The 20,807-nt window shown below is 55.9% G+C and overlaps 4 protein-coding genes across 4 annotated transcripts; 2 read left to right on the top strand and 2 right to left on the bottom strand.

Annotated features, from left to right (window-relative positions):
• Positions 1-1,706: 1,706 nt before the first annotated feature.
• On the bottom strand, positions 1,707-2,918 carry GGS23DRAFT_240864 (uncharacterized protein). The gene is made up of 2 exons (XM_051512166.1): positions 2,635-2,918; positions 1,707-2,532 (listed from the first exon to the last, which is right to left on the bottom strand). The coding sequence occupies exon 2, from the start codon at positions 2,528-2,530 to the stop codon at positions 1,748-1,750; it is 783 nt and encodes a 260-aa protein (XP_051368951.1). The 5' UTR covers positions 2,531-2,532; positions 2,635-2,918; the 3' UTR covers positions 1,707-1,747.
• Positions 2,919-6,558: 3,640 nt separating this feature from the next.
• Positions 6,559-8,107, top strand: GGS23DRAFT_240838 (uncharacterized protein). The gene has a single exon (XM_051512165.1). It carries the CDS (start codon positions 6,684-6,686, stop codon positions 7,800-7,802), a length of 1,119 nt encoding a protein of 372 aa, XP_051368950.1. The 5' UTR covers positions 6,559-6,683; the 3' UTR covers positions 7,803-8,107.
• Positions 8,108-8,411: 304 nt separating this feature from the next.
• Positions 8,412-10,068, bottom strand: GGS23DRAFT_606989 (uncharacterized protein; the record flags this gene model as incomplete). The annotated part of the gene is made up of 3 exons (XM_051519979.1): positions 8,412-8,781; positions 8,838-9,700; positions 9,754-10,068. 3 exons carry the CDS (start codon positions 10,066-10,068, stop codon positions 8,412-8,414), a joined length of 1,548 nt encoding a protein of 515 aa, XP_051368949.1.
• Positions 10,069-16,578: 6,510 nt separating this feature from the next.
• GGS23DRAFT_240644 (MFS general substrate transporter) lies at positions 16,579-20,342 on the top strand. The gene is made up of 3 exons (XM_051512163.1): positions 16,579-17,314; positions 17,386-20,245; positions 20,311-20,342. Exons 1-2 carry the CDS (start codon positions 17,024-17,026, stop codon positions 19,945-19,947), a joined length of 2,853 nt encoding a protein of 950 aa, XP_051368948.1. The 5' UTR covers positions 16,579-17,023; the 3' UTR covers positions 19,948-20,245; positions 20,311-20,342.
• The last annotated feature ends 465 nt before the right edge of the window (positions 20,343-20,807 follow it).

Raw genomic sequence — 20,807 nt, 5'->3', positions numbered from 1 at the left:
AGCCCTCTCCAACCCCCGCCCGTTGGCGTGGGCAGGGCCGGCCCGAGCCCAGCAGCCTCGGTTCCGTTCGGGCCATGCGCACCGGGAGAAAAAAAGGTTCAGCATCGCTTACTGTCTCCCGGGGGGGGGCCTCGGGGCCCCGTCACGCTGTGGGCAGCCGCCCACGCGCGCGCGCGAGCCCCCCGGCCGCGCCCGGCCCGTCAGCGACACGGTTAGCGTCCGCTAGGTCCGCCCGCGCCGGACCCACCAGAGCCCTTGTCGGATTCTGAATCCCCGGGGTAGGCCCCGGTGGGCTCGGCTCGGGAGGGGCCGCGGACGCCCGGCCGAGTCGCTGACGAGCCAGGAGCGGCAGCCGCTCGCGCGCCCCAGCGGCGCGGGAGATTGTGTGGCCCGCCGAGGCCGTCTAGCGTCCTGGTCAGGACCCGGCCTCGGCTACTGTCTAGTAGTCGGATCCCCCCGCATTCATTTGCGAAGAACACGAAGTTAGGGAACCCTGCTAGCATATCGTAGCAATGTGCAGAACCCCGCCCCCCCCCCCCCCCCGCGCCGGGTCGCGGACCGGCTCGCCCGCGCTAGGTAAACCCAGCTGAAGGGTTACGCAAGTCGGCGCGGGGGCCGCGTGTCGGCTAGTCGCTGCGACAAAGTTGTTCTCGCCGCTCTGGGCAGCCAAGGCGGCACGCCGTGTACGGCGCCTCGTCCGCTCCGGCGATGCCTAGGCGTTCATGCGCCGCACGGCCGTAGAAGGCGCATCGCGCCTTGCGCATGGTGCTATCCGCGAGAGGCATGAGGCGCCAGCGTGCCTGTTGGGGCGCGGCTCGCTTCAGAGCAAACCCCCGTCCCCTCGTCTCAGGCGGAAGAGCCAGCTCGGCCCCTCGCGGGAAGTTTGGTTCCCTCGGCGACGTACGCGTCGCCGCCATATTCTTTGTTCCCTTCGTCGACTCCTCCAGCAGGGGTGCTGGAGGACCTGTGCCGGCTTCTCTAGTAGGAGGGCAAAGGAGTGATCGGCGTGGGGGCCTGCGGTTCTCTGGCACGCAGTCGGCCGCTCGCGACTCATACAGTCCCCCCCTCCCCCCATTCATTCCCTCTGATAGGTGCGGGTTATCGGTGGGAGATATCAAGGCTCGCCAGCACGGCGGCCCGGGCAGCGCGCGGTATTGTTGGTGTGTGGTAGTAGAAGCTGCACGATAAAATTAAGTTAAAAATCTTATAGAAAGGTAGGTAAATAATATTAAGGTTCGTATAAAGGAAATGTATACTTACGTTAATCGATAACCATAGGATAGCCTTAAGTTCCCTCTTCGTCTGAAGAACTTAGTTCGGTAACCTACCCGGCCTGTTAGGCGGGCGGGCGGGCGGCGGAAGGGCGTTGCTCGGGGGCGGATCCTCGGGACCGCCGTCTCGTACGGAGTACCGTGCAGCGTGATCCCGGAACTTACAACAAGCACACGAGCCACCGAAGTGGCCGCGTAGATTGATGCAGACCGGGAACGGCCGGCTATATCCGTCCGGACATCGTACGGCCTGTTTGCGACAGGCACGACACGCTATAATCGAAATTCCGAAATTCCGAAAAAGGTTTTGTCGGATACGTACTAATGGTGCACCGTATATACGCGGACAGCGGGAGCGGGCTGGTTCCAGGACAATGATGATGATAGGCCCGTAGGCTGGACGCTCTGATCGAACGATCTTTGGGTGAGGTCTTCAGGCTCGCTACGGCGGCGGCCAAGTCTGTGCGTGGCATCACTTAATATATAATAATAATGGAGGCTGCACACGGGCAGTAAGCCGATGGAGCACCACGACCACGTCCTTGTCCTCGTCCTCGTCCAGCAGCACTACCACGGGTCGGAGTCGTGGTAGCAGCGGCAGCCTGGGAGGCCCGAGCAACAGCAACACCACCACCGGAAGAAGCAACCTGGCGGGATCGAGTCTGTGAGCGGGTTCCTCGAACCGGAACCGCACGAGCAACAGGCGTGGCGGGGTGGTCGCTCTCTTCGTCAGCCCCCTCGTATGAGGAGGGGGAGTCTTCCTCCGAGGACTGCTCCTCAGAGGACGCGTCGCTGGAGAGCTCGATGGCTCTGGACGTTGGGGCTTGGCGGCCGCGAGCAACTGGGGCCGGGGTGCGTCGCGCTGAGGGGCGCATGCCTACGTGACACCGTGGGAATGGCAGGCTGCCTGTAACTCGTCCCAGCACTTCGCCCAGCGGATTTTCGACCCACGTGTCGGAGTATAAGGCCTGCCATCGCCTTAGCAATGGCCTGCTTCCGGAGCAACCACTGGCCCTGCTGTTCCCTCTGGTCCCGCCGCTCCGGCGGTCCCTTTTAACACTCCCGTCGCTCCGGCTGCTCCGGCCCCTGCTGCTGCTGCTCTGGGAACCGCCTCGGCCACTCGAGGTCGAGAGCATGGCGCTCGCCGCGCCGTCCCTTGCTTGGGCTGTGTCCGCAGTGCGGCCTGGAACAGGTCGACTGGAGAATGTTTCGATTATCTCCAGAGCACCGGTCGCTGCCACCGCTGCTCGTCCGGCCATGCCTACGTGACACACGGTCAGTGACGCGATCTGTGGACGAGCAGGGTGATATAAAGGAAAGGGTAGTAAGGCGTAGGCTTTTTAGGTATGATGGAGATACTTACATGCGGCTGCGCCGCCGATTGCACTGTGGCCGGTCCCTAAGTGTTGACCAAAGGTTTCTTTTACCTTTGGGACTCCAGATGTTCATCGGTTCTGGGTGAAAAGACTTTTTGTCTTTATAACTTTTAGAAGCGATATGCCATTCTCAGCAATGGCTTGGGGCCTTGTTCACGAGGCCATATTGTTGGCAACGCACCGCGGATCCGTCGCCAACCTCCGTAGTAACTCGCCTACCTGTCCCCTATGAGTGGCCTCGACGTATAGAGGCTTGAATGTGCCGGACAGGCGTGGTGGCGTGGGACTGTAAGTGGGCCACAGCCTCGAAGTTCTTGCTGCGAATGTCCCATTCAACGTAGGTATCGACTGGCAGCCGGGCCTACGGAATCCCCTAGGCAGCCGCCTTGGATTCCATGGAGAGGGTATTGCGTAAGTACCTAATTATTAAGTAGCATGTAGCTGGCAACCCAGGATGTCTATATTAAAGACAGCCGGTCTGAGCGTCCTTAATATCGATTCAAAGTATTAAAAGAAACGATATAAGCTCCTTTAGTCGTTGTCACCATCGTGTCAGTTTATATGCCGGCTACCGAACTCCTTCCGTACTGTATGTCTTTTATGCTCGTCGCCTGCGTCTTCGTTCGGTGGCGCTGCCTCTCCCGGACGCTTTGCTCTATCGTCGTCGTCGTTATCGGGAGAGGCGGAGGAAACGAGGACAACTCCACTGTGGCGGGAGCACTTGCTGCTACCGGGCGGTGATAGTCCGCCTTCGGCGTATCCTCGCTTCCTGGCCACCGGTTTATATCATGGCTGCCGAGTTCATCAAGACAATAATGGTCTTTTAATATATCACCGATGGACATCTAGAGTCCGTGAGGGTGAAAGTGAGCCTTGGTAGTTAACACAACTAAATGTATTGAACCTTTGCCTTAGCCAGACCCAGGCGGGCCATAGCATGTAGTTGTGGGCGCCGACATTGCCGGCCACTTTAAGGGATTCTTCAAGTTGAAAAACGTGAATGATTCTGTTGTGTTCCAGTTAGTAATAGGCTCAGCCAGCGACATAGATGACATGGAACTAACTGCCCACGTAGCACACCCCGTCCGATCTCTCTCGTAACTTATGCAACTAGCAGCAATTGCAGAAGCGACGGGCCGGCCCCAATCTCGTCGTCTGTTTCTTTGGACCGGCCCTAACCCCATCATCGGACTGGTTCTCCTCTGATACGGTGCACCAGCCTGTCCAACGAGGAATAGGTCTATCGATTCCTGTTAGCAAGTTGATTCCGGATATACTGGGCGTGATGAACATACCAGACATAGTGGGAATCGAGGAATTTGGTCGCCATACTGTCGACCAATTAGAAGATGTGCCCAGTTGAGGCAGCGTGGATGTGGCCAGTCTTCTCTTAGCTAGCCATCTTATTGATTCCTGTCATATGCTCTTGGGATGGGTTGTTCATGAAACGCGCCCAGGTCGAGGCCGCGTAACTGATGTCAGGTCTCGTGATGCACGCCGGAAAGTTCGCCTTTCCTACCAGCGAGGCATACTCTTGGGTCTCTCGTGGCACGACCGCGTCCCGATTCTTCGGGTTGCACGGTGATGGGAGAGATAATGCGTGGGAAGAGACGACTGGAAGTTGAAGGGTGATATTCCGAAGGGGATGTCGGAACTGAGACAAGGTTGTGTTGAGTTGGTGGATAGGTGATGGTGGGTGGGAAAATAAGAGGGAGGGAGAAAGAGAGGCAACGGCAGAAGGTAGAGAGAAATTTATACTCTTTTCTTTCGGCGGCACGATCAGTAAAGTACAAGAGTACGCGCACCCAGCTTCGCCCGAAATGGAATTAAAAAGATATGATTTCCTTGTGGTGACGGTAAAATGAATAATCGGATGTTGACTAGCAAGCGAGTTGATCAGCAGGTCTGGCAAACAGCTATTAGACACATATAACAGCGTGTAATAATCGGTGATATGTATAACATGGTGTTGGGAAAACGCAAACAGGGACCCGGCGGTAAAATAGCTGGATAATAGCCTGCAGGTGTGAGTTCAATACAAGCCGAAGAGTTGGAAACTGGGCATAGGCTTGGGTCTGCCTGGGGGTGCCACCAGCAGTAAGTAATGTTGACTCTCTGTATGTACGCGGCAACTCCCTCTTACTAAGAGAATTATAAGAGGGCAACCTGATGGATACCCTACCTATACCTACTAGTTGAAGGCATTGGTAGGTAGAAGATGCTGCGTATAGATAGGTCACTATCCTTCCCAGTTTGTGCTGTGGCGCGTGATATTAATACGTCCAATTGAAAATTAGAGAGTCTTGAGTTCCAGTACCTAAAGTTGAAGAGAAAATTTTTAAAAAGTCACATATCTATCCAAACATGTGCATGTCCAGGTTTCTTAGAGAAGTTGGGCACAGATCGGCGCCGATTTCTAACTCAAGAAAATGAGGCACAAACCTGCAGTTCCGCCCACTGGGCAGATGCACACTGTGTGTCCTATCAGCATTATACAGGGGAAACAGGCGCTGCAAGGTATAAGAGTGTCCGTGTGAAGAAGTTTTAATCGCACATGCTGCCCATGAGCATCATGGCAAATCAGCGTGAATCTTGGCAAATATTTGATTGTATTTGCTTCTTATTATTCTTCCGAGTTGTATTCCTTCTGCAGCATCCGTGTCGGCTTTTAGGGAGTTGCCTCAATGCGTACACACATGATGTGAATGGGGATTTCGTGCTTACTACCGCTCCTAGTAATGCCACCAAACCTCCGGCCTGCCAGTGAAACCCCGCCAGCGCTACCATCGACACCGTCGCCAACGCCAGCAAAAACGCCAGCAAGTGCACCAGAGAGGAACTCCGTAATAGGCTACCTATCAGGATAGGTTCGGCTGGGTATCCATCCGTACCCCCTACACCCACACATACGTATTGCGGACTTACTCGCATATCCTGTACCGCCTCCGTGGATTGGACAGGGTGCGTACGGATACTAGATACACACGTACATATCCAAGACACACACACACATGTGCGTGTTTCACGTCTACGTGTACGTAGATGGCGGCGCGCCTCGATTCGTATGCGAGCGGGTACCCACATCTTCCGTCCATACAGCTCACCTCTTCCCGCAGCGCGTCACCACCACTCTGTATGTACGTGCGGCCGTCGGTGGCATGGCGGGTAAAACAAATAGTAAGAGAGAGAGTGGGAGGGAGGAACGGAGGGAGACGAGACGCGAGACAGAGCTGGCAGCCATGACTAGTAGGCTAGTAGCGCAGAGAGAGGGGAGGGGTCGGGCCGTCGGAAAAGGGGAAAAGAGAGACAGTCAAATCGGGGTTGCGTTGGGGGGATTGCGCTGGACGGAATCGATTGAATTCGCAACGCAGATCGGTCGATTCTCACACCAGAAGAGAACGATTTAAAAAAAAAAAAAGTTTTCCGGAAGACTCGCCGGGTCGGGGATAGAGACCGCAAATTGAATGGAGCAGCGCCGAGAACCCAGGGGAAGAAGAAGGACAAGAAGCCGTGGGCAAGACTGCCTGTGTGTGTGCGTGCATGTGTGTCCCTGCTTGTCCCTGTCCGTCCAGCCAGCCGATTAAATCCATCCATACCCATCCTGTCTTCTACCTAATATTCCCAGTCCTCCTGCTGGAAAGGGGGGCTGGGCCAGTGACATGCAGCCAAGCACGTCCACTACCAGGACCCTCTCGCGTTGAGCGCCATCGTATCCCATCCCAGCCTCCCTCCCTGTGGCGTGTGTGCGTCGATACGATGCCCTGCCGTCTATCATATTTCGAATAAATTTCGAATCACCTGCGGGAGAGAGGGTGCCCGAGACCTTCCATTCCCACTCTCTCTCTCTCTCCTCCCCGTTCCTCGTCTTTTTCCGCCCCGTCACATAGTCTTCCCTTCCGCCTCTGCGACCCGTCACCCGTCATTTGCTACGGTCTCAGCTACTCCGCTCCTCTGCGCCCGCCCCACGACCCTCCGTCGAAACCAGAGGAAACAGACCGTACCTACCGACTACGGAGTACTTAGCCCACCCACGGCTATGAGCTCACCCAGCAGACCGCGCCCGCGCCAGCCTCAGGCTCCGCGCGAATACGATGACGGCGCTGCCGCCATGTATCACAGCAGCAGCAAGCCCAACATAAGCAGCGGCCCGCCACGCTTCGACAGCCACGACGATTTCTACCAATTCCTCGACAACAATCGAGGACCCCCGCCTCCTCACAACGCCAGTCCTAGTGCCGCCGTGCCGATGCCCACGCAGCAACCCCAGCGACTCATGCAGCCGGCCGGCCAGCCGAACCAGCATATACCCGCCCAGAGCCGACCCCCGCTAGCAAATACCTTCCCTCCCCAGGGCAGCAGTGGTGCCCCCGAACGCTCCTCTCGGCCCCCCTCGTACGCCGGCAGTAGTCGATCCGAGGAGATGCTCGTCGCAGAGCGCAACGGCGAAAGCAGCAAGATGCAGCGCCAGAACGGCCGTCGAGGCACCAAGCCCGTATCGGGGCCGCGTCCGCCCAGCAGCTCGGGGGGGTCGCCCCCCCGTTCATCCGCCGGCTACGCCCTCAACCACCCGCAGCTCCAGCACGCCCAGGCCCAGGCCCAGGCTCAGGCGAACGGCAAATCCGGCTCGCCGTCCGACCCCAACGCGAACCTCTCCATCCCGGGCGCCAATGTGCTCGGCACGTCAATCCAGCGCCTCAAGAGCCCCAGCGTCCTCGACTGCGTGCTGCAGCCGCTGGACCAAAAGGTGCGCGAGTACGCCGAGATCATGACGCGCGAACAGGACGAGATGGACCGCCTCGACGCCGAGATCCGCGCGCTTCAGGAGCGCCGCGCCGACACCGAGGCGCGCTACCTCGACGCCAAGGGCAAGCACGACGACTACCGCCAGCAGTACGCCAACGTCGAGCGTGCTATGCGGGGCGAGCTTCTGCCCCCCATCACCCCTCGAGAACAGCCGCCGCCGCCGCAGCAGCAGGTGCCCATCTCGCGGCAGCCGACCCGGCCCATGAGTTTCCAGGAGGACGATGACGACGACGACGACGACCTGCCCCCACCCTCGTCCCACCGACGCATCAGTTCCCAGCAGTCCTTTGGCAGGACGTCGCAAAAGATGGGCAAGGGCCGCTTCCGATTCAGCCTATTCGGAGACAGATGATGCAAACGAACTAAAACAAAGCCACGAGCCACCCCAGATTTACCAGAACGGGGGGTCGGTGGTTGGACTACGGGGATAGGAACACAAAAGGAAGCGTAATAGAGATCGGCGCCTAATGACTTATGTTAACATCTCTTTCTATAATATTGTAGCGATAGGCTCCTTAGCGCATGTAGACGGATTGGCACGGAGCGATTGGGGTCGGGTCTCTAACTCTGAAACACTTACAAGCAGTCACCTGCTGTGAGCTTCGGGGCATGTGGTTGAAACGGATTCGAACATCACATGGTGAGAGCGAGAGCAATAGGGATGGTTACAATTGGTAAAAATGGAATGGGGGCTAACTTGGTATATGATAAGCTGGGCATCTAAACCGTCTTAAATGAGCGCTTAATGTCGACATCAATTACCTGTTCCATGTTATTGTGATCCTTTATACTTCTCAGAGATTTGATGCAACGTGTCTGAGAATTTCTGGTTCCAGGTTAAATAATGAGTAACTCTGTCGATAAGAAGGCAATATAGCTTTTCGTGTTACGTCCCTGTAGTTAGTTTGGGGATCCTACTGCGAGCCGAAAGGGGTGAACTGGCAAGAGACACCTCGTCACATTACCATTCAACCCCCAAAACGCAAAGCCTTTCCAGCTCAGAAGACCAACCGAAGGTAAGCATGACGCGGGAGTAGAGGAGTTGTTCTTCAACGTCCCTTAACGAGTTGGTGTCAAGGGCAGTTAAATCCTCCCAAGACTGTTCGATAAGATCCGCATCGAAGCCATCCTCTACGGAGGCTTCACTAGTTGTGTTTCCGAAGAAGAGCTGCGTCCAAGCGTCATCGTGCCACACAAGCTTGCCAGCAGCAATCATGCCGCTCTCATCAATCACTGACCCGAGAATACGAGGATTGAGGGCAAGATTTCGCTGCGACCCACAGTTCCTGCAGGTGGAAACAGGCTTGTTGGCATAGATCGGGACGCCGCAACTAAGTCTGACGGTTGGCTCAAAGTCCAGAGAGCACGGTGATGGCATTACACATACCATTCAAGGCAGCACGTAGTGCCCCTGCGCCAGTGTTCCATTAGATTCACCTCGAGGATAATGACGTTCAACTTCCCGGTGAAGTCGGTTACAGGTTCGGCATGGCGAACTTGGTCCTCGACGTCGGCGATTGTAAATAATATTCGACTTGGACCGTGAATCGCGAGTTCGATGTCCCAGACATCAGGGGGAAATGGAGTATAAACGCTCTCTCTCTTGGTCAAGGCTTCTACCTTCCCCCTAAGCCAGTCAGCGTCAGGGAATTGAGGATCGACGTCGACTATTGAGTTGTATCCGATGCCAATTTCGTATGATGAACCACCTCGGCTGCCGTAGTCAGCGGTTACTCGACAGGTGGGTTTGGAGAGGAGAAGAATAGTCTGGTTCGGAACCCACGACTTGGAGGAGGTAACTTTATCCTCCCACAGTTTCAGTACGCAGGTGGCCGTTTCGTCGAAGATGCCCACTTCCACCATTTCAAACGTCGCCTGCCGTTTTTTGGATTGTACAGTTCTGCGTGGTCCAATGCTTCGCACGCAGACTAGAATCTTGGCGACTCCCATATCATGCCCGCTAGCAAGGAAGGTTTTCAAAGTCATAAGGTCGGGAAGATAATCGTATTCCCCAACGTCATACTCTAGGGGATATCGTAGTATACGATCCCCGTCGGTGCCTGGACCGTCGTCATGTAGAATAATGTGCGTTGTGCCGTGCCAGCCGGGATAGATACTCGTAGCCGTCGCGCAAAAGGGTATCGAGCCTGTTCCGGCCGCGGTAGAATCGACGATATAAGTTGCCCAAACTGTGGTTCTCTGGCCGAGGAGTAGACGGTATTCCGACGGGTTGGTGTAATAGAGCTTCACCTATGACACCTGGTCAAAATCCCTAGCAGACCAGCGGCCGTCCATCGACGCACTACGATGGCACCAGACCCATCCGCTACGACAAGGGAGTGAAACCCTCGATGGCGAACGTCGGTCGAAAAGTTCACGACTCTTCCCGAGAGCTGGTAGTTGTGGGGTCCGGTCTGGAGAAGGGCCAAGGGACAGGTCTCGTAGTATCTCGACGGCTTCCAGGAGCCCGAGAGAGGGTTAAGCGCCTCCTCGATCTCGGCTGAGGTGAACCCGTCCCCTGCCCGACGAGAACCATGAGAGCCCGGGCTGGCACGAGGAGGGGTTGCCGGCACTTCCCCCGAGTAAAAGGATTGGATGGAGGGGAAGGGCGCGCCCATGCTGGCTGTGGCTTCGAGGTTTGGTCAAGTACACCGAGTTTTAGGCGGTGCCAGTCGTGAGAATACACAGGCGAGGAAGATGCCAGGCAAGGCGAAGAAGACGTTTGTCGTAAGTGCGATAGTTGTTGGCCCGGCTTCGACATCGGGATTAGTCATTGGGAAGGGGGCGGCAGCTCTGCCTACTTCATAGTTACAGATCTATAGCAGTTTCCTCACCATGCGATTCCAACCGGCGGGCGACGTCACAGGGGCGTCTCCCTCTCGTAACGCAGCTGCCTTTCGAGCAAGTCGCCCGCCTCTGGGCTGCGGTTGCCTCGCAAGTCGACAGAAGCTTACGATATGCAGACGTCATCAGCGCTGCGAGACCGTGCCCAAGGTTGGAAGCTACAGCAAGGCAGGTGCCGGCCATATGCTAAGGCTCTCTTTCACGTAGACCGGTATCCGCAAGGTACCAGACCTCGAGTACCTCGGTAGGTCAGATGGAAGTTAGGCACATCTTCAGAGTTGTAATACTTTCTGCGCCCTCCTGGCCCTATCCCCGGAGGTGACAGCTATTTTACAGCCGGCTACCCGATGGGGGAGCATGATGGTGGTTTATTTAGAAACAAGTTGCAGCCTCCCATCGTGTAAATTTCTCTCCGTCGACTTTCCCTCGCCCTCTCATTTCTATATATAGCTCAGGTTGTCACACTAGCATATATAACGGACGAAAATACTCGGGGCCGGGTACCGAAGCCGGCGGCCGGCGGCCGTCCCTTACATCGAAACCGAAGGTCAAGAGCCGGGAGAGAGTTCGGGTCCGCCGGTAGAAGGGGTCGCACGGTAAACGACTCGAGAACACCGCGTGCGAAAGACTCGATGGCCACATCTTTCCCCTCCCTTATCCATCGCCGAATATTAACGAATACCCAAAAGTTTCTACTCGAACAAAAAGTGTTATCACTCGTCCATAGCCGAACCGTGTCATGAAATTTGACGTTGGCTAGGGCAGGGAGCACCTTGCTCAGCAACCCCCATCGTAGTGTGAACGCTACGGCCCGAAAAAAAAAGCCAGACCTAATAGAGATCCTATCAAATCGTGCGAGGATTTAGGTACATAATCCCTTTTGCTTTTATAAAAGTATCGAAAGGAACGTCTGGGTATGTATACTGTATGCGGGATTCGATTCATCACGCTCTCAAATTGATCGTACAATTAAACTCACTCGAAGGAATGAGTGTCTAACAACCAACCGACTCACCAATGCTCTGGAAACTACTGCTAAGAGGCAGGACACCCTTGAGCCTTACCTTGCCTGGGGAGAGGGCCGCGGAAATCCCGGGCTATAAGCTGCGGATGACGGGTGTCCGCGAGGGCGGTGATGCTCTCAGGTACTTCAGGGCCCCTGTCGGGTGGCAAGGAATTTGCCAACAGCTACTAAAGATTCAGGAGCCGCAGCAGGGATGGTAGGACACCTAGCGTCGAGTCATGATACCCTCAACGAGCTCGAAAGGGGGTAGGCAGGAGCTGACTTCGTGTCTGTCGGCTTAGAGTTAGTGAGGGTAGATCTACCTGCCCAATCCGTACCCAGGGCCTGGGCCGGCCGAGTCTGACTTAAAGATGGTATCATCGTGAGAGCCTGCCGCACGCGGGCTGGTCCAAGGCGCAAATACTCCAAAGGGGCGGCGCCGGGGGCGGCGCACTACGCAGCTGAACGGCGCGAACTGGACAGAACGAGGCCACGACTGCTGCGCGCGCGCTGCCCGCTAGTCGTCTGTGTTATCCGGAGAGGGGAGGTGGGTTAGTTATCCAACCGCGGCAGCTAGCACGATCTAGCTCGCTTGGGGCTCCGATGGAGGGAGCGAGAATGCCAGGTGTGTGAGTTGGGGCCGTTGCTTGCCGGTGGGTTCGGCGGCGCCTTTCGCGGTTGGATTAGGACAGTGGGCGTTAATCGCTGACGGTTCGGCAGGGGGGAGAAAGGTAGAAGCGGAAACGGAGGGGGGAACCAAAAAGAGAGACCACGTGTCGGGAAATATATTTTTTTTTCTTCCAAGCCTTTCCGTGTTCTTGTGGATAGCCCGATGCCCTGGGTAGGCAGTGACGCAGTGACGGAGAAATTGCTGCCCGTTGTACATCGGAGACGGGCTCGGGTGGTTAGGTTGGCATGGCTTGTGACAAATGGCTTTCCTCCCAAACCGCCGTCTAGGGGTGCCTATTGGACGTCGAAAAGCACCAAAGCCACCTGACACTTATTTGAATATCTCCCCTGGTTCCTCTCCTCGACTTCCTGCTGCTAGTTGTAGGCCATAAGGAATAGGTGCAGGTGGCAGATAGGTGCGTGGCAATTGCTGGTTAGTTTACCAGAGTGTAGATTCATGCGCCAAACCAATGGATTGTGCCTATCGCTGCTTCGGCTAGGTGTTGTACGTACCCACAGACAAATGCAAAAGTGCAGAATCGGGTTGCCTGGCCCCGGCCTGCCTTTGTCTCTGCCGCGGGACGAAAAAGAACCTTAGGCAAGGAAAAACAACAAGCGAGGAGACGAAAAGAGGAACCGAGCAAAGTAGGAAAAGGGGGTTAGGTATTTTTATTTTCACTTGGTAATTTTTTCTTGAAATAAAATTTTTTTTCACTCTCCAAGTACTCATACCTCGCTCCCCTTTCGCTTACCATTCAAGCGCCCCTCTCTTCTTCTTCGGTTGGCTCCATCCCCACCCGATGACGTTGTTTTTCGCCTGGAAACGGACAGGGGCATCCAAGACGGGCTCCCCACACACCCTTTTCTTCTCTTACCATATCCATTTTTACCCCAGATTGGCCCCCGGATCTCCAGCAGTGTCTCAATGGCTAGGAGGGCTCGGATTGACTATCCTGGCTGGCTCTGTACGTACTCATATACTATCTTATGTCGAACATGACCCGGTATATCTGACTAAGAACACGTATACGCCAGGTGGGCACCATTTCCAACTTCCATCCCTACGTAGGTACATGGGCACCTATCTGAGGTAATAAGAAGCAATGGATAAGGACGTATTTGAGGTATGTCGATATATCGAGGTACCTGCCGTAGGTGCGCTGGTGTGCTGGGGGTTACATACTTGTATCTATAACCTAGAGGCGGACGCCAATGGGCGGACGTACATACCTACGGGTCATCCCTATAGGACCGAGTTCTCGCGAGCCTTTCCCACGGATAGCTCTTCTTTTTTTTTTTCCTGTTCTCGCTCCCACATTCCCATCAATCTCTATGCCAGCTACCTGCCTATCCACAATACGAACTCGAATGTAATGCGATCGACAGTCCCCAGCTGACACGCTTCCGTCCAGTGAGCAAGTGGCACACCCACTCTTCAATTCGGTCTAGATCTTTGGGCCAAAGCACCCAGGCGAGCGAGCCAAGCCCGAGTCGAACGGTTAAATCACGCGCCACGAGAAGCGAGCCTCTTCCCACGACGCAGTTAGCTTGTCTACAATTGCTTGAACGGCTGACCGAGCCTGCTTACCTACATTGAAGACAACACTCCTGCATGCACCCACAAAGTGACTAGGTCTACTTATACATGTAATCAAATATATATATATATATATGTACATATCGTTGTCTCACCGCCGCCGATATTCGCCGTTCGTTCTCCTCGTAGGAGACCTAACCGCCCCGCCAAGCCAAAAAAAATCTCACCTTTCGAAAGGGAAATGGGAGGGAGAGCTGGTCATCGAGGAGAGCAGTCAGCGCGGCAGCAATTCGGTCATTGTATCGTGCCTTGCACGCGACTCTCGGTTGATTGGCCGGGGTGGTGCCGATTGCTATTATATCACGTCTGCTGCATGCAATCAATCGTCTCTATCTGCGGTGTAGCGGACGAGAATGAACCCTGTTGGTCTCTCGAACCAACAGCAACCTGCTACTCCCCGCCTCGAATTAACGTCTATCTCGATCACCGGATACCTGGGGGGGGAGGGGAAGGGGGCGCGGTCTGCCTTAGGCACAAAGCCCGAGTGTTTCCGCCGAAAGCCCAAATCGATCTTATTCGAGTTCGCTAAGACCTCATCGCGTGGTACGGAATTCCCCCTCCTCACTTTTGTTGTCTCGCGCGAGTCTCACCTGGGTACAAGCCAAAGCTCTCCAGTCTCCCGGCCGGGGAGGTTCGGAAACCCCGCACGATCTACAGGCATGCTAGCGTCTGTTAGGGAACCGAGGGAGAGGTGACAGGCTCGGTCACAAATACCTAGCAAATGCGCAGAGACGTCCGAGAGCACGGCTGAAACGAAACAAGCAGGTTTGCCATGCTTGGGTAGTTGGGACAATTCCGTGGCTCAACGATTCTACCTCTTTCCGGGTTTCCCATCGCACTACCACCTAGGGTAGTCAGAATACGGATACGGAGCAGAATTCCCATCGATCGTTAGCTCCCCTCTGGGTGCGCTTTGTTTTGGCGTGATGCGACCTCGACCTGGCTTGGCGGGTCGCTCTTCGTCCAATGAGACAGGCCCTTGCCGCCACTTCAGGCGCTGGCCCGATTGGGAAATCATTTCAGACAAGTCGGATATCCCACGTTTACTAATCCGTAGTTGTGGTAGGGAAATCATGCACCCCGAGACAAAACGACTGGCATTATGATGAGCAGCGCCAGATACCCAACCGAGACTTGGTGCGGTAGGTATAACCCCAAAGCATCGAGGAACGCGGTTCAGACTCGTCCCGTGCTGTGTAGCGCGCGGAATAACCCGCTGCAGAGTTTCGACGTTGTATTCTCGCACACGAGCTGGCTAGCGACGGGCTATTGATGTAATAGCTTCTGTCTAGTAGGCGAGCAGACCAAGAGTTTCGAAAGTCCACAGCGGCGCGCCCATGCTAAGCGGCGCGGTAAGGACTGGCCCAATCACGCCTCTCGAGGGTACCGTAGACCTCCCCCTCGTCCCCGGATCTCTCGCGACGTTGTCAGAACCGTAAAACCGCCCATATCATGCTTATCTCCCCCTGTCTGTGGGAATTGGCGAGGACTGAGGTCAGACCGATCGCTAGTGACTTCCTGCGTCACGCTGCGGACGCCGAGATTTCGAACGAAAACACCTCCCGCAGCGGGAAGTTCGTTCACTGTAGGAGCTTGGGTTTACTGCTCGGACTTTCGCACCTGGATTTTGCCATGAGGGTATTCGATCCGGGCGGCGGGTGTGAATCACGCGGATATTTATTTTCTTTTCACTTTGATTTGGTTCTTCGACGTGGCAGCGCGGTGGGCGGGTGTAATTTGCGTGCAGGGCAGTGGAAGGTGAGCCGAGGTGACGGAACTTGAGCCACAGCTGGGTCCCGAGCCGGGACGAGTAAAAACAGCATGGCCTTAGGTAATCGGATGAGCTAGCGGGCGTAGCAATACCGATTTGCGGTCTTTCCAACCTTGCACCTTTTCGGTTCGGCTCAGGCCTTTTCGCCCACCCCACGGCTGTTTTCGCGCCAGCTTGACGTTTGACAGCCCATCCCTCCACACTAATACTCGCTATATCCAGCATCACTCTCTCTCTCTCTCTATCTCTCTCTCTGCATCTCTCCATCTCTCACACATTTACCTGGTTTCGGTACCTACCCTACCCCTACCTGTAAGGTACCTGACCGACACGTAGGCAACTCAGTTGGCCTACCTAGGTAGATCCCTCGGTAGCCCAACTTGGGTCAGGTACCTCCCGGTAGGTACCTAGAGGGGGTACCTAAGGTGCCAGGTAGGTAGCCCAAGGGCTCTGCAACCTGGTCGCCCACCAAATGCGATGCGCTGACTTACACAGCAACTCGTCGTCGCGCCCGCACAGACGAAACGGCCCTTTCCTTTGTGCTGGCAGCGCATGCATGCAGTAACGGGCACCACTACCACTACTACTACCAGCAGTAATAACAGTAGACGGGCGGGATCTTGCTGCCATTCATTCCTCCTCCTCCTCATTGTCTCTTTTTTCTCTCCCTCCGGGTCTCTCTGTCTGCCTCTCTTGATCTTGCTTGGTCTCTCGTTCTCTGTTTCGCTTTGCTTCATTTCTCCCCTCCCTGGCACTTTTTTTTTTCACTCTCTCATTTCTCCTCGCTTCCTTTTTTAATTAACCCATCTTGGCCCCTGTCATCATCCTGTCCTGCCTCTCTCTCTCCTAGCAACGGTCGCGGGGTAGGCTATCTATCCTGTCCCGTCTCCCTCGGTCTAGTGACTATTATACATATACTGCCCATCCGTTCCGTCCGTCCATCGATCCATCCTCACTTACATATGCCTACATACACAGCACACACAAGCCCTTCACCGCTCGCTCTCGACACCCCTCCTCTTCCTCCTCCTCCTCCTCCTACCCATTCTTTTGCTGGCCGAACTTGACGCTCCCGGGCTTCCGCTGCGTGTACGTTCTACCACTACTGTCGCCGCCGTTGTTGTCTGCCGCCGTTTTGTGTCGCTATTGTAATTATTGCTGCCGCTACTGCTGTCGAGCGTGCCTGTTGGCCACTCCCATCTCCTGTCTTTCGTTGTCCCCCCCCCTCTCCCCCCAGGGCTGTGGTTCGATATAGACCTCGAGGGCTTAACCCTGACACTTCCTGAGAGGCCCAACGTTTCCTGTTCCTTCCCGCCACGACATCGACAACAAAGCCGTCTCCATCCGTCTGCCTCTGGGCTGCAGCACCCGTATGGCCCCCCGGATACGAGCTAGTGCGAGATGTCCGCACTCCCTTGACCCTATTGCGTAGAATAAATACAGTAGCTGCGGGAGATCCTGCCCGTTGCCGCCCTTGGCTAGCTAGACCCGGTCGGTATAGACCGCTTTGTCGACTGCTTACCCTCCCGCGTACCATATCCTACACGCATCCCGCTACCGTATACTATACTATACCATCGGTCACCTACGCGCGAACGCACTTCTCCTCTCCTCGCGCGAGCCCATAGCCTTGGTTCTAATGGCCTTCCTCGAGGGTCCCAGTCGCATATCGACACTAGCGCGCCCGAGATGTCGCCAGACAGTATCCCCGATCGCGGGCCCTCTGTCTTTGCTGTGACCACCGCCACCCTCGCCCTAGCCACCGTCATCGTCGCCGCGAGGCTGTTCTCTCGGATCTGCATCGTGCGGAAGGTTACCTGGGACGACTATTTCATCCTGGGCGCGTGGGCCTTCGCATTTTCCCTCAGCTTCGCCATCGACCTCGGCACCAGCAAGGGACTCGGCCGCCACGATGAGAACATCCGTCCCGATGACTGGAACACGCTGCGACGCTGCGAATATGTCTTCTCGATTCTCTACGTATGCTCCTCTAGCCCCTAGGTTCCCCCCACGTCTCTAGCGGCACCTCTAACTATACAACCCTGATGCAGAATTCGGCCCTGATGGCCACCAAGACATCCGTCCTCATATTTTACCTACGCCTCTCCAAAAACACGCAGAAGGTTCTGCGGCTGGCATCGTGGCTTGTCCTAGCCATCGTGAACTTGGCCGGCACCGTCCTAACTTTGATGAACATATTTCAGTGCCGCCCCGTCCAAGCTGCCTTCGACCCGTATCCTGGCCCGTCATACTGCATCCCGTTGCTGACGGAATTCATATGTACAGCTCCCGTCAACATTGTAACCGACCTCGCAATCCTGGCCTTGCCGTTGCCTGTTCTCACCAGCATGAGGCTGCCGCCGAGGCAGAAAGTCATTCTGGTTTTTACCTTCGCCCTGGGCATATTCGTCACCATAGTCGACGTCGTCCGGATCTACTACCTCGAGCAAGCCATCACGCAAATCTCCTCGACGGTGTCGAGCAACCCGGCGGCGACTTTTGGGGAGACGCCGCAATTCTCCTGGAACGCGTCGTTGTCGCTTATGTGGTCCGCCGTCGAGGTCAACGTCGGCATAACCTGTGCGTGCATCCCCACGCTGAAACCTCTGATCCGTCGCATCTTGCCTGCCATGCTGGTCGATCCCAATGCCACTGGCACCTACGACAAAGACACGTCGACGGACGGCAATGTTAGCTCGAATAACGGCCGGGCGGCCGGCGGAGGTGTTTTTGCCGGTGACATCACGCCTCCTTCCCAGGTACATGCGGGGGGTAGGCGGGGGAGCCAAGTGTCCGTCGTCGATTTTCTTACTACGCCGGACATGGCCTCGAACACGCACACCCCGGACCACATCAACCGAAGTCCTACCGTCCGAACAAGCGCCACGGGGACCTACTCGACAGTCGAGAACTCGGTATACTTCGGTTTTGTGAATATGCGCCGGCCGAAGAGCATGATTAGGACCTCGGTTCGCGATTCTTTCAGATACTGCACTGTGGTTACGATACTGTTCCTCTTGTGGGGCTTCTCGTACGGCTTGCTGAATCAGCTCAACGATGCCGTGGCCTCGGTCTCGGGCATGTCGACCGCGGAGACGATAGCGCTGTCGTCGATTTACTTTGGGGGAGGATATCTGGTTGGCCCCCTGCTCGTTGGTGAGTGGATTTTACGGCACGATGAACACTCGCGGACGAAACGAAGGAGACACGAACCCGACCCGATCGGTGGATTCCGGGCAACTTTTATCGTCGGACTATGCTTCTACGGTGTCGGAACGATCATGTTTTGGCCGAGCGCGGTTCTCACCTCGTTTGCTGGTTTCATGATTTGCAACTTCGTCGTCGGATTTGGTCTCGCCATTATCGAGACGGGCGCCAACCCGTTTCTCATCTTTTGCGGCCCGATGGACTACGCCGAGATGCGACTCCTGCTTGCCCAGGGTATCCAGGCTGTCGCTACTGTATTAAGCGGACTCCTGGCCGAGAAGGTCTTCTTCATCGCGCTGGACGTACACGGCAGGACGGACTCGCTGGCACTGCTAGATGTTCAGTGGACTTATTTGGCCATCACGCTTCTCTGTGCGGCGCTAGCACTTTTTTTTTACTACATGCCGTTGCCCGAAGTAACCGATGCTGAGATGGAGAACTCTACACGATACCTCCCCGTAGACCCGAAGAAACCGAGCTTCGGCGGGCTGGAGCTCCGAACTTGGACCTTGATGCTAGCCGTTCTAGCGCAGTGGACTTACGTTGCTGGCCAGGAGACTATGAGCATATTTTTCCGCCAGGTTCTAACGCCGCCGGCGGCCGCTCAGATGTCTGCTAGCTTCATAACGGTCGATAGCGGCAGGACAGATTCGTTGCTGCCCCCGCCCGGCCTCACGTTGTCGATTCCCGACTACCTGCTCATTGCTCATACCGCTTTTGCCGTCTCGCGTTTTCTCGCGGCATATCTCGCTTACCTGTCTCCGACACACCCCAGGGTCCCCCAACCACGCACCGTGTTAAGCATCACGACCGGGCTTAGCGTCGTATGCGGCATTCTGGTGGCAGCCCTACGTTCGGTAGACCCGGACATTCTCGCCATCCCCATCATCCTCTTCTTCTTCTTCGAGGGTCCGATGTGGCCTCTCATCTTCACCCTGGGGCTACGCGGACAGGGCGAACGCACCAAACGGGCGGCGGCGTGGATTACCATGGGAGCCTCAGGCCCGGCTTTCTGGCCGTTCGTGATCTACGCCATCACCCATCGAGGCGGCAACATCCAGACAGCCTTTAGCCTGGTCCCCGCCCTTCTCGTCATTACCGGGTTCTTCTCCCTCTTCCTGGACTTGAAGCGGGACGCTCGAGCCCTCGTCGACGCCCGCGTCGGTGCCGAGGACCAGTCCCGAATACAAGACCGTGCTAACCGAGACGTCGACCTCAGCGCCATCCTCTCAACACGGCGCAGGGCATCGACAAGCGGGCTGCGGACCGACGACGTGGAGAAGGAAGGTCTCTTCAAGAGACTGTCGATCAAATTGAGCAAAAGAAACACCTTCCCCCCTGAGCGGGAGATATCGGACGAAGCGGCCAAGGAACAAAACCAGCCGAGGAACCGAAGTGCTGGCTGAACGGCTCGAGTGGAGTGACACGTCGAATATTCTGCGCAAATAAACCTATCTAGGCGCCTCCCCGCCGCGCTTCTCGCCAACCGGTTTTTCTTTTGAAGGTCCGGATGCGACGCGTCTTTTCTAGCTACGGAAGAGAGGGCCAAACGGCAAGCCACCTACCTAACAAGCTGGAACAGCCTGGGTCGGGGCTTTATTTATCGTGCCCTTCGATTCCGCCTCGGATTCCCGAGCTACTTGATAACGGCGACGCGAGGATGCGGTCGTCTTCTAGCACTTCCCGAAATTGGGCATTTTACAGGTACGTTGGGCGGAGATGCCAAAATTTCTCATCGGGTGTGGCGTGAGATTCTAAGGCGTTGGCAGATTTATCTATCGAAACCTGGGTGGATGGTACGGATCGGCGAACTGCGTTGAGGGCGAACGAGGAGAAGGAAAAAAATAAAAAAGGGGCTGCTCGCGCGGACGCGTAGCCGTAAATTACCGGCGGGTTTTTTTAAATTAAAAAAAAACCCCCCCTCCTTTTAACAGAAAAAAAGGCTACAGGGTCTGTTGTTCCGAGACAGTCCAGGAGGTCCTGGAGGCCAGAGGATATTAATGATGCCATGTGCCCGACTCGGGCGATTTACGTTCAAGCGGAGACGAATCGGGAGACGATTGCGACCCGACTCTTCGCATGCGGTGCCGGCAGAGAGGACACGACGAGTGTTGGGCTGACGGCGGCGAACTACCTTGGCTGTGGGTAGGATATTTCCCATATTAAATAGGGTCGAATGTAGCCGAGGAACCAATGATGCGCCCGGGTGCAGCCGAAGGCAGGGGAGAGATTGGCAGCGCGGAAATGATGTGAGGCCGGAGGGTTC

The sequence above is a fragment of the Durotheca rogersii genome (assembly GCF_024521655.1).
Source record: "Durotheca rogersii strain YMJ 92031201 chromosome Unknown GGS23scaffold_25, whole genome shotgun sequence".
Lineage (NCBI taxonomy): Eukaryota > Fungi > Ascomycota > Sordariomycetes > Xylariales > Xylariaceae > Durotheca > Durotheca rogersii.
Note: the sequence above shows the minus strand (reverse complement) of the source record. Positions and strands in the feature narration are given on the sequence as shown.